We start from the raw sequence: 19680 nt of genomic DNA, 5'->3' as shown, positions 1-19680 counted from the left end.
CATCCCCAACTAGCCCTAAAACGAATTTAGGCCTCGACTGACTCTGAAATTAATATTTATAAATATCCGACTAAACAAGGCCGGAAATAAGGGCAGATGGGAGACAACCCAGGGGTAAACATCAGTTGGGGGAGGAGACCCTTTACGAACTAAAATATATTAAAATTGTTAAAAATGTGTTAATAGGGTATAAAGTAGAAGGAAATGGAAGCTACTTTTGTGGGTCAAGGGTCTTAGGAAACTGTCATCTTCTTACTTCAGTGTGGCCCTGCGGACGTTACAACTTTTATTTGTACAAACACTTCTTTGTTGTATTTCTCTGTTCTCTCCATTCTATTTTTAACTTTCTTTGATTTATTGGTTAGCCCTCAGGGGTGTAGCTAAGAATTTTCCATCTTTTTGGGGCCCTGGGGGAGCTTCACCGCTTTGGGAGCCCCAGCATTTTGCGTAATTTTTATATTTTAATTTATTTTAAATGTTTCTAATGTTTCATAACTTTGATAATACAAAGGCTTTAACTCTTTCTCTCCTTGTTGACGATGCCAACGTTGATATGACCCCATTAAACTAAATTGATTTTTGGATTTATAAACTTTAATTTGTGTTGTGTAAATAGAGCGCGTGCATTTCCCTATTATTCGATGCCAAAAAAAAACATTTTCTGATAAGAAACAAAAAAGTTATTGAAGTTTAATCCTAACAGGATTGTGTAATACAAATGAGCAAAATGAATAATTCTAGTGGACCGAGGGAAATAATTCAGAGAGAAAGAGTTAAAGAACAAAACTGGAGGATAACGTGAAAGTAACATTCGTGTCTCAGGTTTTACAGGACAGTGAATGTTGAGACTCCTCAGAGTCTATAATGAGAATATCAAAGAAAAGCGAAAAAAAATTTTTTTTAGACATTCGGATTTTTTTTTTCTACATATTTTTGTTTCTCTATCGCCTTTATCATATTTTTTGTTTCGTTATACCAGCTAACTGTGTTTGACAGTGACAAGAACGGTTCTTATGATTTGATTGGAGGGGCCACAACGTCTATGAGCGAAATGATCAAGGCGATCAGTAACGAGGTAATGAACCTAACGATCCAATCAATTGGTGACATTCTAATCTTTCACTGATATTGATCTTAAGACTAACAGATGGATGATTATCGAACCACCGAAATATTTAATACTTCTGGCTCTAAACGTCTGCAGGCACACTTTGTTGAAAAGAACAAAACAAACAATACTGTAATGACAATTTTATTGTTGTTTTTTTTATTACAAAGCTTATATCAACTCACTCTGTCTGTCTGTCTGTCTGTCTGACTGTCTGTCCGTCTATGTCTGGTAAAAAGTGTGTGCATGTTATTTCTCCGACACCCATTCTTGGATCAAGTTCAAACTTTGCACAATTATTCATTTGCATAGAGAAGACATGAATCAATAAAAAGGTAACCAATTATTCAATTAATTACTGGTAAATAATTTTTTGTTTGATATCAACAAGGGAAACTAATCCTTTAGTATCCACAGATATGGCTAAATTTGTTGGGTTTAGTTTCCTTAAATAATTGTCAACGCTATTCCTCCCCCATGGCTAGCAGTTGAGTTTAAAAATGCTGCTTTAAAAAAAACAAATTCATTCTATTGAAACATTTCAGATTCTGAGCTCATTACAAAAAGATTACAGTAATAATTCCTTTCTGTGGTAAATATTTTCCGATAATCTAGTGACAATAATTGATGATTAATGCTGATTATGAAATACTTTTTTAAATATTGAATTTGGTTATAGCACATTGTAATTTCTCCATCTTTTATTTATCTGCCCACATCAACAATGCGTACATCATATGTTTACGCCATAGAGCCAATCTGATTATCTTATATATCAGCTTATATCAACTTACCCTGTCTGTCTGTCCCTCTGGTAAAAAGTTTGCACACGTTATTTCTACGACACCCAATCTCGGATCAAGTTGAAATTTTTAGCAAATTATTTCTTTTACCTGACAACACTGGAATCAATAAAGAAAAACTAAGCAACTAGTTTATTTGTTTATTAGCTTATTTATTAGTACTTTATATATTACTTATATATTACTTAATATATTTATTATAGTAAATAGTTTATTACTAATTACTAATTTTGATTGATAAAGAAATTGTACTTGACTGATGTGATGGTATAAGTTGAATTAGTCCCATTTATTCTTCGCTCTAAAGATTGAAACTAAAAATAGATAGCTATAAAACATTCTATTGAGGAAGCTTATATCAAGTTTTCTACGAGTTTTTTTTTTAACTAAGTAGTTAACTGTAATACCGGTACTGTAACGTAAACAAAATGATGAACAATGCTCAAGATCGAATAGTCTGGCTGGCACCTCAAAACCATTTTAAGCTCAGACGGAGAAATCGGCATCTCTGGTTCTGTCAGGTCTGAATAGACTATAAGGGCCCCATAACCAGATCTATCGGGGTCCTTTATTACCGACCCATCGGTATGACAGAAAATGGCATCTGATGGGTAGGACTTTAGTTAGCTGATGCCAAGTTTTGGAGTATGGCAGGTGTTAATCGCCTCTTGGTGGCTCCCTCTGGCCCTATAAGGGACATGCTTATTTGTGGGGCCGACTTCTCCTCCACGAAGGGCAAGTACTAATTATTCTAATTGGGATTCTGTCAGTGGAGAGCTCAGCTGATTTTGACAAATTGGCCGCAATGTGGAGGAACGATCGCATTTTATGCGGTTCCTCTCTCTCCACTGTCGCACTAATATTGAGGTGGGTAGTATAGAGTCGCCCCTATTAAAGCGCTCAATGGCTGTAAGTACCGCCCTCTCCCTCCTTAAATGTAAAGGGGCCACGTTTGTTAAGATTTCATCAGCGTTTGTTGGGCTTGTCCGAAAGGTGCCACAAATGAACCTTAGTGCCTGTGATTGTACTCGGTCGAGTGATTCGAGGGCAGTTTTACTAGCATATAATTGGGCTGTACTCAATTTGTGATCTGACTGCCCCTAAGTACAATGTGCGTAGCATGTAAGCTTTGGCACCCCACTTTGTGCTGGCCAGCTTTCTTAGTAACGCTAACTTCTCCGAGGCTTTTCTTTCAACTTCCTGGACGTGCTGGAGAATTGACAACTTTCTATCCAGGGTTACCCCTAGATATTTTGGCGTGTTTTCACGTTGGAGTCGCAGCCCACGGAATTGAAGCTCGAATAGAGCTTTAAGAATGTCGATCCCTAGGCTGAACAGGGACCAGGTCGGTTTGGCAACGTTTATCTGAATCTGTCATTTGTCGCAATACGAGGAGATGGTTTGGATATCTGCTTGTATGCCGCCTGTATTTGGTCGGCTTTCTTGCCGGTTGACCAGAGGACAATGTCATCCGCATAAAGCAGTTTCTTTGACCGCAGTGAGGTGCGTTTCTTAAATTTCTTAAGTCTAAAGAAGCATCGAGACAATTTCAAGTCACATCATTGCCAGAGTCCACCGACTATAGGCGAGCTGCAAATGGGTATGAATTAACTGAACAATTAAAAGCAACAAAGCAAGATGAGACGGTTATCATTGAATCCAGAAAAAAAAAATGATGAGGCCGACATCGTGAAAAGAAGAAAATACTTCAATACCGCAGGTTCTAGAGACTAAAGGACAGCACACAAGCATGTCCTCAAAAATTCATAATGAAGAAGCTGAACCATCAGACAGTGTAAACAATACAGAAAGCAGGATAATAAGCTCTAGACTGAACGACATTGAAGATTGGCCTGATGTCATCACAGATAATATTCGCATACACCTTCTCACTCAAGGATCTGAAACAGTTCAGCGTATGGACAGTCCAGAGAGGCGTATAGACATCAAGAATCAGCAAAAGGAAAGGCTAGAAAGCTTTCAAAGGCTTGGTTTTTCCGGCAAATGTCAAACGGCGAGAAAGTTCTTAGAAAGTGGATGTGTTATTCGCCAAAAAAAAAGAGAATCCTTATTTTGCTTCCCCTGCACACTCTTCTCAACAAGATCAAGTACCAAATCTTCATTTAAATCCAAAGATGGATTCAATGAGTGGTGGAGGTTATCCCCAGAAATAGAAAAACATGAGACCAGCAGAGCTCACATTCAGTCATCCCTTGCTTGGAGGGAACTTGAAGTTCGCCTGAGAGTAGGGAACAAAATTGACAACAATGCCAAAGATTTGATTATACAAGAGACGAAAACCTGGAGAGTTAGTAAAATTACTATCAAAGTACGATCCACTTTTGAGGGAGCATGTGCTTCGAACAAAGCTTTTTTCCAGACCGAATACATACATGTCTCCACAAAGACAAAATGAATTTATTACAATATTGGGGGATCACGCTAGAAAACAAATCATACAGCAGTAAAACAAGACAAATATTTCTCTATTATTTTTGACAGTACACCTGACATCTCAAAGCTTGATCAAATTTCCCAAATTTTACGGTATGTTGTCATGGAGAATGACGGGGTGCAGGTTCATGAGTCTTTTGTTGACTTCATCGACACGCATGCTGCTGGAATCGCTGAGATGATTCTAGAGAAATTGCGTTTGGATGGCTTAGACATAATGGACTGCATGGGTCAAGGCTATGATAATGCTGCGGTCATGAAAGAATTACCAATATTTGATTAATGATTACATATTATTTTGAAAAAAAAAAGTAAGGTTTTGCAATGTTATTAATTAGTTAGTTAGTTTTTTTTGGGAGGGGGGGCATCAAGATGAGGTACCGCACCAGGCATCATATACTCTAGCTACGCCACTGGTCTGAAAACAATTATAGAAAAAGGGAATTAGAATTTTGACGAAGAAGGGGGAACATGAGCTGGTTAATAAATGTCCTTTGTTTTTAGAACTATTCATTAGTTATGCAGAACAAAGTCATCGCTCTAACTCAAAGTCATCAGCTTCCTAAAGGAGGCGTTGTCTTTGAGGCGTTGTCTTTGAGGCGTTGTCTTTGAGGCGTTGTCTTTGCAGAATACGTTCCTCAAGTTGTTTATGTGTCTCTGTTTCACGCTGTCAAGTGAGTGATCCAACTGTACACAACACATCGATTCTGCCAGTATTTTGGAAAGACTTTCTTAAAAGCAGTTCAACTTAAAGTACGCGCTCTGAGGTCAGAAAAAATTTGTTACAGTTTTTATTTCCAGTAAGTGATTAATCTTGGCCCGTAGATCACATTGAGGTTTTAATTGATGTTTTTTTTTTTTGTAATCTTAAAGTATGCACACATCGACATAACAATACACACTAACACACACTCGCCCACTTACACCAAATGAAAACAAGCAAAATATAATAAATCTTTCTTTTTAAAAACAAAGCTATAGGGGGAAAGAACTGCGTTATTAATGTCATATCTCTAGATACTGCAATATTTATCTCCTTTTTATATAAAACAAAATTAATGAATTAATAACTGGATGATTTTTATTTTATTGATTCCTGTGTTTTCATCGACAATAAAAATTGTGCGAAATTTCAACTTGATCCGAGACTGGGAAGTGGGAGAACGAACATGTGCAGGATTTGTACCAGACAGACAGATAAACAGACAGACATAGCTTTGTTAATATGTCATTTAGAATTATACATTTCTAATATTTATCATCACGAACTTAAAGCAGCCTGCTTATCCCTACAAGGTCAAGGATTAGCGTAGTTTTTTTTTTTTCAATATTTATTTTCCAGTGAAATTTTAAAAAAAATTTTTACATGGGAAACCCAAAGTAAATGTTAAAATTATGTCAAATTATTTTTTAAAAAGATGTACATTGTTTTCTAATACGCTGTCAAGAGAATGACAAGCCATTCTATAAAACTATAAATAATATAAATAAATTACAATCAGGTATTAAAGAAGAGATCAGAAAGAATTTTAAAATTATTCTTATTATTTTATATTTTTCTAACAATCGTATTTAAATTAAAGAGATCAAATATCCGCCTTGGTTATTATGCAGCTTAATTTCCCAGAGATTGAACGTACTTTTAAGGTAAATGTTTATCCGTTTTAACAGTCATTCGTTTAAAATCACGATATATTTGTTTTTATGAAACACTCGCGTGTAAAAATGAAAGTGCAAATGTTTTGTTTTGATGGGATGTTACTCGTTAGAAAAAAAATTAACCCCAGGGGTTTTAGAAATTTTATTCCTTTTTATTCACATGAAAAAAGAAAGAGTGTGCAATACTGAGATCCTTTCGGGAATAGGTATTCCCAGCATCTTTGCAGTCCTCAGACATCGCCTTCGCTGGCTTGGACATGTTCGCCGGATGGAGGACAATCGCATCCCGAAAGTCATTCTCTATGGGCAACTTTCGACTGGCTCAAGAAAAACTGGTCGCTCCCACCTCCGTTACATGAAGGTAGTAAAACGGAACCTCAACTCAGTGAACAGTGATACGGACCATTGGGAATAATCCTAGACCGCACCAGATGGAGAGAGACAGTGACCAAGAAAGCTATGGACAGCTAAAAACATGGGCTTCAGCTCTGGAAAAAAAAGCGTGCCTTGCGTAAAATTGCCAGCTCCTCTACCACCAAAGCTAAAGTCATCTTAACCTGCGATATATGTGGACGGGAGTGTCTCTCCAAAATAGGGCTCCACAGTCACATGAAAAAGTGTTCGAGATGAACCATAGTCGCTCTACGACTGAAGTTGGCCAACAACAATATTCCATTTGGCACTATGGTCACACCTACAGTCATCGTATTTAAAAAAAAAAAGGTTCTATCAACTCACTCTTGTCAGAGTATTTTTTTTTTAAACTCTAATAGCGGACATGAAGGGGTCAAGCAAAGGACATCAAGAAAATGACGTCACTCATGAGAAATTGAACTGTTCTGACTTTAAAAAAAAATATACCAAAAAAATATAAAAAAACTGTTGGACTCGAGAATCGCTATAGCGAATACGTATTAAAACCTTCTGTAAAACAACATCTTTAGAATCCATCTTGTTTCAGAAACCTCTGACGAAACATCATCCAAGGTCCTGAATAATTAAGAAATGAAACGACGTCACTTAACTCATGATTAAATGTCTTAAACCAGATATCCCCAAGGGCCTTCGGCCAGCGAGTCATTTCCAGACCTTGACATGATGTTGACCGGTCTCTTGAAAGTTCTGACCACAGTGCATTACATATAGTGTAACCTATCCGTTCCATTGGACTTGACGTTGTTGTTGTTGGTTTTGTTTGCTGCTATGCTCCCCTTGACATGCGTGTTTGAAATAAATATGTGGCCCCTGAGTCGTAAAACGTTGGGAACCACCGTAATTAAACATCCCCTACTATTGCTGTGTTTACATGATCCTCACATATGTTTCTGTCCTTGACATTGTTTATGTGAACTCCTTGGGGAGCGAGTTCCTGCCCTTTGTTCCTTGTTAATGACCCCAGACGGTAAGTGTTGAGGAGAAAAGTCAGTAACTCAATTATCTTCGAAGATAATTGTATTGCCTCCCTTGTGAATGGGAGATTGAAACTCTTTAAATCTGAAATGAAATATGACACTGTCAAGATGTGTATAAAACATAAAAAAAACATTTTCAATGAATTTAACAACTTTAATGTTGGTTTTGACGGCACCACAGAGACCCTGCAGCAGTGCTGCCTGTTTGTAAGGGACCTGGCCAACTGTTAATTCTATAATTTGTTACATTAATTGATTGACATGCTCCAAACTCTAAACTTTATTGCTATCACCTGACCAGTTTGCTGTTGATTGTTTTAAACTCTAATAAATATTTCATGTTAACAAAATTTCTCTGTCTTCAAAAAATTGTGATTTAATAAAGCAAAATATTATTGCAGTTAAATCAAGTACAATTTCTTCTTTTCGTTCGAGATACCAAACAAAATAATCAATTACCGATACTCAATTAACTATTTGGTTAACTTTTCAAACTGTTTTTTCACCGATTCTTATTTTGTAAGGTAAAAAGTAATTGAGCAAATTTTCAGCTTGATCCAAGATTAAGTGTCGGAGAAATAACGTGTGCAAAATTTTTACCAGACAGACCGAGTGAGTTGATAGAAGCTTTGTTTTTAAAAAGTTGTTTTTTTCCTTTTAGCACATTTTACACAACGTATTTTTTTATATCACCTTTGGTTACATCGATGAGTAATCAGATTTCAAAACATAGTGTAACGGTTCTAATTAGATTGTATTTAGAGTGTCAAACATCTAGAATAGGACTTTATCAGTAAATCCGATAATATCACAATAAAAAATATTTTTCTCGTGGTTATCTTAAGCTGTAAACGTGACAAATAATGCATTTAAACATAACCCATACAAAGTATCATGGCGACAAAGTGTACTTCTTTATGACCATGACATGTGACCGGTCAGAGCTGCGCTAGCAAGCCTTTGAATGGCACTCCAGTAAAACTCTAGTTTATCAATAATAATAATAATCTTTTTTGTCCGTAAGGAAATTTGGATTACAATTTGTGCACTACATCAAACAAAACATTATAACTATAAAAAAAAAACAAAATGTACATTCACACCAGACTTACTCATAATTTACATGTGAAAAGGTTATATCAAATTGATTCTATTTAATGATTTGATTGCCAGGAGAACAAAAGAGTGTTTGTGTCTGTTTGTCTTTGCTATCGGTGTCTTGTATCTCTTTTGTGATAGTAAAATCACAAAATCCTGACCCAAAGGGGGATTTTTTATTTCTAGAATCTTTTTAGCTTTTTAATGGATGTTTGTCTCAAACAGCTGCCCAAATGGGTTTTGTTTTTTGCCAAAGACTTTACCAGCAGCATTAAGGATTCTATGGAGTTTATTTTTATTTTTAATATATATGTATATACACTAGCGGATCCAGAACTTTGGAGTGGGGGGGGGACGATTTTTTTCCAAACCGTAACCCTAACGCCCAGTAAACCCTAACCCTATACATAAACGTGCGTACAGCACATATATATATATATATATATATATATATATATATATATATATATATATATATATATATATATATATATATATAAGAATAAATAAGCAGTATTTCTCAGTATTTTCATGCATTTTTCACTGCAGAAACGCATTCTCCTGACATCTACAGCTCTTTATCCATCAGTGGAGTTCGGGGCGAAGCCCCGACGCCAAAAAGCGTTTTCTTGCATTTTTCACTGCAGAAACGCCTGCTCCTGACATCTACAGCTCACTATTCATCAGTGAGTTTCGGGGCGTAGCCCCGACGCAGAAAGCGTTTTCATGCATTCTTCACTGAATAAACGCATTCTCCTGACATCTACAGCTCTTTATCCATCAGTGGAGTTCGGGGCAAAGCCCCGAATCCAAAAAGCGTTTTCTTGCATTTTTCACTGCAGAAACGCCTGCATCTGACATCTACAGCTCTTTATCAAAAAGTGGAATTCGGGGCGAAGCCCCGACGCCAAAAAGCGTTTTCTTGCATTTTTCACTGCAGAAACGCCTGCTCCTGACAACTACAGCTCACTCACTATTCATCAGTGATTTTCGGGGCGAAGCCCCGACGCTAAAAGCGTTTTCTTGCATTCTTCGCTGAAGAAACACATTCTCCTTACCTAAAGCTCATTATTCATCCTATTAAAAAAGGACCTTTTGAATAATATTGTACTTGAAAAATATTCTAATTTGAATGTATACGCCCTTAATACATTGCAAATAAAACCGATTTGTTCCTTGAAAAGATCAGATACCCCACATATTTAGATTAAGGCTTTGAGGATCGCCGCCGAAAAAAAATGCAATAAATAATATTCAATAAAATGTAAGCATAAATTGTGAGTTATAGTCCCAAATTTAACTAGAAAAATATTAGATTGAGTAGAGGTTGGAAAAAAAGGCTACTCATCTCAATCGTGACTCTTATACTGAAAATTTTTGTTTGAATTCTAACTTTTCCAAAGCAAAGTCTTTCTTAAAATAATTATGATAAATTCATGTGAAATTACATAAACTCTGTCTGGAAATGGGAGGGGCGGTAGAATGAAAACGATTTATCCTCGCTCCTTTTTATAATTTCTGCTAATGATTGCATTTGGCATTAAAGAATAAGGGTGGGGCCACTCGATAAAAGAAATTTAATTTATAGCATATATAAATTATATTAGTGTCTGATTTTTTTTTTTACATTTTGTAATTTCTAAACTATAATACAAAAAGAAAAATTATTGCTTTGTCCGAGGAGGGAAAGGAGATGGCATGTATCGCCCCTCCCACCTTTTTCCTTTTATATTTACTAATCAAAAAATTTGAGATTAGAGTGTGGTGCGACATAATATAGAAATGGTTTCACATATCAATTATATAGAAATTCAACTATTTTTGTTCACAAACTATGATTCCTCCATAAAAATATGACCGCCCCCCCCCACACTCAGAGGGCTAGAGCGGGGAGGGCAGTACATGCAATCGCCCCCCCCCCACACACACCAATCGGACAACAGTGGAACGACATAATATCTGTGGCATTTTACGTCTCGTGAGACGATCTTTTCCCTTTGCAACTTCTTGTGTGACTAAAGAGGCCAATCCTTGATACACAGCTGCGATCACAGGTTGGGCATATAAAATCACCAGGCGCCATTGCATTTTCACCCTTCTTTCTGCTTCTGTTGTGTATGACATCTGCAATCTGTGACCCTTCCTTTATGCTCTCTCTCCATGTGGATCTGTCCAGTGCCACCTCTTCCCAGTTGCCAGTGTCGATTTTGAAGAGCTTCATGTCGCGTTTGCATACATCCGTATAACGTAAAAGTGGGCGACCAGCGGCTCTCCTGCCTTCAATTAGATCGCCATACAGGATGTCCTGTGGAAGTCGACCTACTGGCATTCTACGAACGTGGCCAAGCCAGCCAAGGCGTCTGCTGCTGATAACAGAGCGGATGTCCTGGCATCCTGCTCTATGTAGCACTTCCTCATTTGTTATCTTATCTTGCCACCTTATTTTAAAGATCCGCCTTAGGCATCGGAGGTGGAAGACATTCAGCTTTTTTTCCTGCCATGAGTAGGTTGACCATGTTTCACTTCCGTACAGCAAGGTGCTCAACACACAGGTCCGGTAGACTAGGGCTTTAGTACTGCTAGTCAGCAATATGTTGTCCCAGACTCTTTTCTGCAACCGTGACATGGTGGCCATTGCCTTGGCTATCCTGTTGTTTATGTCTTTATCCAGTAGAGTGTTGTTGGATATGATGGAGCCAAGGTAACAAAAGTGATCAACAATTTCTAGTGGTTGGCCATTAATGCTTACTTGAGGTGCAGTGTTTGTGTTTTGGACAAGTATCTTAGTCTTGCTTTGACTGATGTTTAAGCCGAACTTCTGGCAAGCAGCAGATAGTTTGTCAACCATGGACTGTAGCTGAATATCAGAATCAGCCACAATAGCTGCATCATCAGCATACAGGAGTTCCCTGACGAGTAGCTTCCTAACCTTGGTTTTTGCCCGCAGCCTAGATACATTAAATAGTTTTCCAGAGGATCTTGTATGGAGAAACACACCTTCGTTTATGTCGCTGTACGCATAATGCAGTAGACAGGAGAAGAATATGCCAAACAGAGTAGGTGCGAGCACACATCCCTGCTTGACACCACTGCAAACCTCAAAAGGTGCTGATTGGGTTCCATTGAATTTGACAGTACATTTAGTTTCCTCGTGAAAACATTCAATTAACTTCAGTAGTTTGGGAGGGCAACCTATTTTCCTCAGGAGTTTGAAAAGGCCACTTCTGCTGACCATGTCAAAAGCTTTAGTCAGATCGACAAAAACAATGTTAAGGGGTCTGTCTCTCTCTCTGAATTTCTCCTGCAGTAGTCGTAGAAAAGATATCATGTCTATAGTGGACCTACCACTCCTGAATCCACACTGAGACTCTGGGTAGACTCTAGAAGCTATCACTTGTAGCCTGGATAGTGCCACTCTAGCAAAGATCTTGCCCACTATACTGAGGAGAGAGATACCCCTATAGTTGTTGCAATCACTCCGATCCCCTTTGTTCTTGTATATTGTGACTATAGTTGCGTCACGCATGTCCTGTGGGACATGACCTGTTTCCCAACAGCGGCAGAGGAGAATATAGAGTTCAGGGAGCAGGAGTGATTCGTTGACTTTCACTACTTCCACTGGGATACCATCACTCCCAGGAGATTTTCTATTTTTTAAGCAGTTAATGGCTTTTTTGAGGTCACTAAGGCTCGGAAGCTCATCTAGGCATTCCAGTACTGGAAGATCTGGTAGAGAAGCCAGGGCGACATCGTCTACTGTATTCTGTGTGGCATAGACTTCGAGGTAGTGTTCTGTCCATCGTTCTAGCTGCTTGGTTTGATCTGTAATAATATAAAGATCGGTTAAAATATCAATAACAAGTTTTAATCATATAGATATTTAATTGATTCTTTTGGCAAGCTGTGATTTCTACAAATAAATTGGACCGCCCCCCCCACTCAAAAGTTTATGGTTGGGGGGGGGGGCGGATTGATGCTATCGCCCCCTCCCGACCCCACCTAATCGGCCAACATACTAGAGGGGGGGGGGCGAAATAATCTAAAAATAGTTTGAAATATAAATAATTAGTATATATTATTAACATAAGTAATAAATTCGTATACAAATTGTGTGACTTCTATACTAAAATTCGTCCGCCCCCCCCCCCCACGGGGGGGGGGGGTCGGCCGAGTGGGGGGGGCGATCGCCCCTACCGCCCCCCCCCCTGGATCCGCCAGTGTGTGTATATATATATATATATATATATATATATATATATATGTATATATCTTTATTTCTTGTATTATTGTTTTTGTTTATATTATTGTATCTAGGTCACGTGGTCTTGTATTCATGAAGTCAAGAAAAGTAAAAAGAAAAACTACACTGATTCTGGTAGAATAATTCTCAACTCACTGCAGGTAACATAGTCCATTGAGTACCTCAGTGCAGGTAACATAGTCCATTGAGTACCTCAGTGCAGGTAACATAGTCCATTGAGTACCTCAGTGCAGGTAACATAGTCCATTGAGTACCTCAGTGCAGGTAACATAGTCCATTGAGTACCTCAGTGCAGGTAACATAGTCCATTGAGTACCTCAGTGCAGGTAACATAGTCCATTGAGTACCTCAGTGCAGGTAACATTTTCCATTGAGTACCTCAGTGCGGGTAACATAGTCCATTGAGTACCTCAGTGCAGGTAACATAGTCCATTGACTACCTCAGTGCAGGTAACATTTTCCATTGAGTACCTCAGTGCGGGTAACATAGTCCATTGAGTACCTCAGTGCAGGTAACATAGTCCATTGACTACCTCAGTGCAGGTAACATTTTCCATTGAGTACCTCAGTGCAGGTAACATAGTGCATTGAGTACCTCAGTGCAGGTAACATAGTCCATTGACTACCTCAGTGCAGGTAACATTTTCCATTGAGTACCTCAGTGCAGGTAACATAGTCCATTGAGTACCTCAGTGCAGGTAACAAAGTCCATTGAGTACCTCAGTGCAGGTAACATAGTCCATTGACTACCTCAGTGCAGGTAACATTTTCCATTGAGTACGTTACTGCATGTGACATTGTTCATTGAGTACCTCAGTGCAGGTAATATAGTCCATTGAGTACCTCACTGCAGGTAACATTGTCTATTGAGTACCTCAATGCAGGTAACATTTTCCATACTAGTAAGGAAACATCATCCTTTACAGTATACTGTGGCTTATAGGCCTACTATTCTATTCGACAGTTTAGTTGAAAACTCTTTAAAAAATACTTCTAACTTAATACCCCTTTCAGACCTTGCCATCTTTGGGGCAGATGATGTAAAGTCCATCTGTTTCTGTGGCCATCGGTTAACAAAGGTGTCATGTGGCCAGCACAATGACCAGCCGCCTTTACTTTTCCTCAGCTAATGTCACTTTGGCGCTAGGTGTCCTAAAATCCCAAAACTCAAAATCCCAGTCTTTAGCAAGATTCGAGCCCGGAACCCTCGGTTCGGAAGCCGAGCACTCTACTGCTCAGCCACTGTGCCTCCTACTTCTTATGTTAGGGATCTTTTACAAACAAATTATCACCGATGTTCAAGTTGCTTTGCTGGAGGAAAAGGCTGATTTAAAAAACGATATCATCAGTGAACTGAATTTTAACAGAGGAGGCACAGCAGAGATTTGGCTGTAGCGAAATGTTCCTGTCAAATACACAAAACTATGGCCAAAAATGGAATAGTTATTGTTAGCTTTTCCTTCAATATGTATATATGGCTGAAACTGGATTTAGTGGGTTAACAAACATAATGAGTAAACAAAGAAATAGAGGTAGCCACTAGAGGAGTCCTTCGCCTTGCTTTGACTAGTTTTAAGGCTGACATTTCTAATATTGTTAACTTCATGAGGGTCACGGTTCCCATTAGTTAAAGTTAATGAACTGTACAATATTATTACTCATTAAAAATGACACTAAACTTAAAATTAATTTTTTTTAAATTTGAAAAATAGTTATGTTTAGAGAACAAATAATTAATTTTTAAAAATATGTCGAAGACAAACAGATACATTTTTGTTTCCTATTTCTGGGTATTTGACATATTTTTGTGTACTAATAATTTTTAGATTAACAATATGCAAGTTACAATGCATTTACTATATATCTATTATTTTAGTATAATCCACAGTCGATAGCACTATTCACAAATGTTTCTGTAAGGGGGTTGGAGATGCTTTAAAGAGAAAATATACCAAAACGGGGCGGCAGTTACGCACATTGTATGCCCACTAGTCTGACACATGGACTTGGGGTATCAAAAACAAAAGTTAACTTATTTATAGTGGACAGGCAATATGCCTTTGTCTAATTAAATTTAAAATTAAGAAAAAAATATTTTCTAGTCAATGATTTTCCTTTTTTCCCATAGATGTTCAAAGAATTTTCTTTCCTGGAATATATTTTTGGTGGACTGCAAATGAATTTGACCGTGAGTTTTAAACTATCTTCCTCATTTTTATTAATGATATTAGAAAATATTAGTAAAAATGAAGTTAAACTAAATTGGTTGAAGATTTGTTGATGAGCTGTCTTCAACGCAGTGTACCAAATTAATTTGAAATCTAATAGATTATGTAAGATTTTTTTTTTTACATTCATTTAAATTATTATTTCAGACTTCATAATTGATTTCGAAATTCTAACCTTTATGTAAGGTTTAATGTTTTAATGTCCAGGAGAAATTGCTTGATGTCTTGGAAATATGACCATCCAAAAAAGTTTTATAAAATGTGTTTCTTTAAATTAATCTAATTTCCATGATGAAGTTCCAAGGTTACTGTTAATAAACTTTAATGGTCATGTATCTAATGCTCCGCTCTTTGAAATTTTCAAAATAAATAATTATACATTTTTATTTTATTTATGGTTAATCGCTAGGCGACCTGGAGGTCCTGGGTTCAAATCTCAATGAAGACTGAAGTTTGAATTTCTAGATTTTTAGTGCGTATCTGAGTTCCCTTAACTCTAATGGGTACCTGACTTTAGTTGGGGAAAGTAAAGGCTGGTGGTCGTTTTGCTGGTCACATGACACATTGCTCTTTAACCGTTGGCCAAGGAAACAGAAGATATTACCATCATCGGCCCTGTAGAGCGCAAGGTCTAAAACGGGAACAACTTTACACTTTTTTTTTTAATTTTCCAGGATGACTCCCTATTTGTTCGGTACGCGCTCTACACTGTCGTTTTAATGGTTTCTCGGGTTCTACTTTACCCGCGTCCATTCCGTGCCGTCGTGTGGGAAGTTATCATCTTCAGTTCTGATCCAAAACTATCAAAACAAAAATATTTTTTTTAGAAATTGACACTTGGACAGTTGGTGGCTGAGCGGTAAAGTGCTTGGCTTCCGAACTGGGGGTCTCGGGTTCGAATCCTGGTAAAGACTGGGATTTTTAATTTCGGGATCTTTGGGCGCCTCTGAGTCCACCCAGCTCTAATGGGTACCTGACATTAGTTGGGGAAAAGTAAAGGCGGTTGGTCATTGTGTTGGCGACATGACACGCTCGTTAACCGTAGAACACAAAGACAGATGACCTGTACATCATCTGCCCTATAGATTACAAGGTCTGAAAGGGGAACTTTTAGTTGGACAAGAAAAACTTAGCTGAAATGTAGTGGTGTAATTATCTTTAAGTGTTCACTAACGTTATATGAATATCTTTTTAGTCCTAGCACAAAGTCTTGAAAATAATTATTTTTATTTTAACAAGCAAAACTAATAATCTCAATGCAGTTATTAAAGAACAACAACACAACTAGCAATACCTCGGACAACCTGCTGGACTTGATTAATTGGCTTTCACTGTAATGCAGAGAGAGAGAGAGAGAGAGAGAGAGAGAGAGAGAGAGAGAGAAGTGTCGCCTGAAGAAAAGATGGAAAGCATGAAAGAAATGAGTATCTATTAATATAGACATCACATGATTAGTAGGACTTTGGTTAGGCTTACTTCCAAGCACAGCTCAAGACAAAGGTTGAATGAGTAAACGACAAAATACTCTAGACTGTTGTGTTCAATGAGTAATTTCAAATAGTAGACTAATACTGGCATCTAATGTCTCAATGACATCGACACTTCTGTTGTACAGGTAGCCATCGACTTTACTTCATCTAACGGAAAACCTGACGACCCAAAGTCTTTACACCATATCAACCCAGATCAACCCAACGAGTATGTCCGGGCAATCACCGCAGTGGGCGCCGTCCTCCAAGACTATGATTGGTAATACACAAGTTTTTACGTTGTTTGGGTTTGGTCTTGATCAACATGTCAATCACTCAGATTTGTGTTTGTTTAACTGATGTCCTTGAACTCTGAAATGTCCTCACGTCATGGGCGTAGGTAAATTTTGTATTTGTTTTAAATGGATAGTTGTGTTGATATTCTTTTTAAAGAGGTCTATAAATATGTCAAATAAATGCAGTGGCGTAGCAAGGGATTCGGGGCCCCGGGAGGGGGGGGGGCGCTTAGCCTGTTTAGGGGCCCCTGCATTTGGGCATTAGACATTATGACATGAGATAATGCACTTAATGTGACTTAATAAATAGTGTTACGATTCTCTGTCAACCCTTGACAAAACAATGTTGCTTGGGCTCTGATATAACGAGACACTTTAATGAGTGTAATAAATAATGAAGAGAAAACAATCAAATACTTTACAAATGGGCAGAAGTCAATGTCTGAATAGAACAGCTATACACAACTTGTAAAAACATATATATGGTTCTTGTTTCTCTCTCAGTCCGACTCACTTGACCCAAAGTCTTTTTAAAACAACACATCGTTCACAGTCAGATAACTAAAACAACACATCGTTCACAGTTAGATAACTAAAACAACACATCGTTCATAGTCAGATAACTAAAACAACACATCGTTCATAGTCAGATAACTAAAACAACACATAGTTCATAGTCAGATAACTAAAACAACACATCGTTCATAGTTAGATAACTAAAACAACACATCGTTCATAGTCAGATAACTAAAACAACACATAGTTCACAGTCAGATAACTAAAACAACACATCGTTCATAGTCAGATAACTAAAACAACACATAGTTCATAGTTAGATAACTAAAACAACACATCGTTCATAGTCAGATAACTAAAACAAAACATCGTTCATAGTCAGATAACTAAAACAACACATCGTTCATAGTCAGATAACTAAAACAACACATCGCTCATAGTCAGATAACTAAAACAACACATCGTTCATAGTCAGATAACTAAAACAACACATCGTTCATAGTCAGATAACTAAAACAACACATCGTTCATAGTCAGATAACTAAAACAACACATAGTTCATAGTCAGATAACTAAAACAACACATCGTTCATAGTCAGATAACTAAAACAACACATAGTTCATAGTCAGATAACTAAAACAACACATCGTTCATAGTCAGATAACTAAAACAACACATCGTTCATAGTCAGATAACTAAAACAACACATCGTTCATAGTCAGATAACTAAAACAACACATCGTTCATAGTCAGATAACTAAAACAACACATAGTTCATAGTTAGATAACTAAAACAACACATCGTTCATAGTCAGATAACTAAAACAACACATAGTTCATAGTCAGATAACTAAAACAACACATCGTTCATAGTCAGATAACTAAAACAACACATAGTTCATAGTCAGATAACTAAAACAACACATCGTTCATAGTCAGATAACTAAAACAACACATCGTTCATAGTCAGATAACTAAAACAACACATCGTTCATAGTCAGATAACTAAAACAACACATCGTTCATAGTCAGATAACTAAAACAACACATAGTTCATAGTTAGATAACTAAAACAACACATCGTTCACAGTCAGATAACTAAAACAACACATCGTTCATAGTCAGATAACTAAAACAACACATCGTTCATAGTCAGATAACTAAAACAACACATCGTTCATAGTTAGATAACTAAAACAACAGATCGTTCATAGTCAGATAATTAAAACAACGTTGATCTACACGGAGAATGTTTACATCAGTCCTTTTAAATTACACAGGCCTGTGTCGCAAGTGTCGGTTGTTTACCCATAGGACTAAAACAGTCAGATAACTAAAACAACACATCGTTCATAGTCAGATAACTAAAACAACACATAGTTCACAGTCAGATAACTAAAACAACACATCGTTCATAGTCAGATAACTAAAACAACACATCGTTCATAGTCAGATAACTAAAACAACACATCGTTCATAGTCAGATAACTAAAACAACACATCGTTCATAGTTAGATAACTAAAACAACACATCGTTCATAGTTAGATAACTAAAACAACAGATCGTTCATAGTCAGATAATTAAAACAACGTTGATCTACACGGAGAATGTTTACATCAGTCCTTTTAAATTACACAGACCTGTGTCGCAAGTGTCGGTTGTTTACCCATAGGACTACACTGACCAGCATCACAGGTCAGTTACAACAAGATATATATGTCTATTGTGTGGAGTACGTGCAACATGGTCACTAATTTACTGGACAGCACGAATAGCAAGATAACAGTTGCTTCAAATGTTTCATGTAAAAAAGTTATTTCGGGCACTCATTTTGGGGCCACCTTAATTAATGGCAAAAAGAGACTTTCAAATTTGGAACCCCACCCCTCCGCTACGCCAAAGAATAAATGTGTTGTTGTTTTGTTTTCGCCAATTTTTAATAGTCCCTTTGAGAAGTTTACTCGAAGAAACAAAACCATTTTAAAAAGAGAGAATGAACTTTATTGAAACAATACGGCTCAACAATCTTTCATGCGGAATATATGACATCAGACTTCTTGATATACCTGTGCCTTTATTATGCCTTTATTTTATTTTATTTTTTAAGGGGGGTGGTGGGGGGGAGGTGATATTGATAGTTTGATGATTATGGGGGAGTGTCGGATTACCCCAAATGAGTGTCCAAAATTATGTGTGCATTAAATATTACACCAATGCCATGTTATCTTGCTATTTGAGTTTTATGTAAATTAGAGACCATGATGTGTGCGGAATTAGACTTTTATATTTAATAAGAACGTTATCTCATGTCGTGATGTCGAATGTCAAAATACAAAGGGCCCCTAAAGAGGCCAAGCCCCTCTAGCCCCCAAAT

At 37.3% G+C, this 19680-nt stretch overlaps 1 protein-coding gene across 1 annotated transcript in view; it reads left to right on the top strand.

The window, feature by feature from the left end:
* The window catches only part of LOC106079415 (copine-3-like), a 50492-nt gene that overhangs the window by 11919 nt on the left and 18893 nt on the right, over positions 1 to 19680 (top strand). The window contains exons 7-10 of the mRNA XM_056036356.1: positions 980 to 1075; positions 12849 to 12935; positions 14924 to 14983; positions 16639 to 16772. Coding sequence (XP_055892331.1) covers positions 980 to 1075; positions 12849 to 12935; positions 14924 to 14983; positions 16639 to 16772 — 377 coding nt within the window. The remainder of the gene's footprint in view (positions 1 to 979; positions 1076 to 12848; positions 12936 to 14923; positions 14984 to 16638; positions 16773 to 19680) is intronic.

The sequence above is a fragment of the Biomphalaria glabrata genome, chromosome 7 (assembly GCF_947242115.1).
Source record: "Biomphalaria glabrata chromosome 7, xgBioGlab47.1, whole genome shotgun sequence".
NCBI lineage: Eukaryota > Metazoa > Mollusca > Gastropoda > Planorbidae > Biomphalaria > Biomphalaria glabrata.
This window is presented reverse-complemented; position numbering and strand designations above follow the sequence as displayed.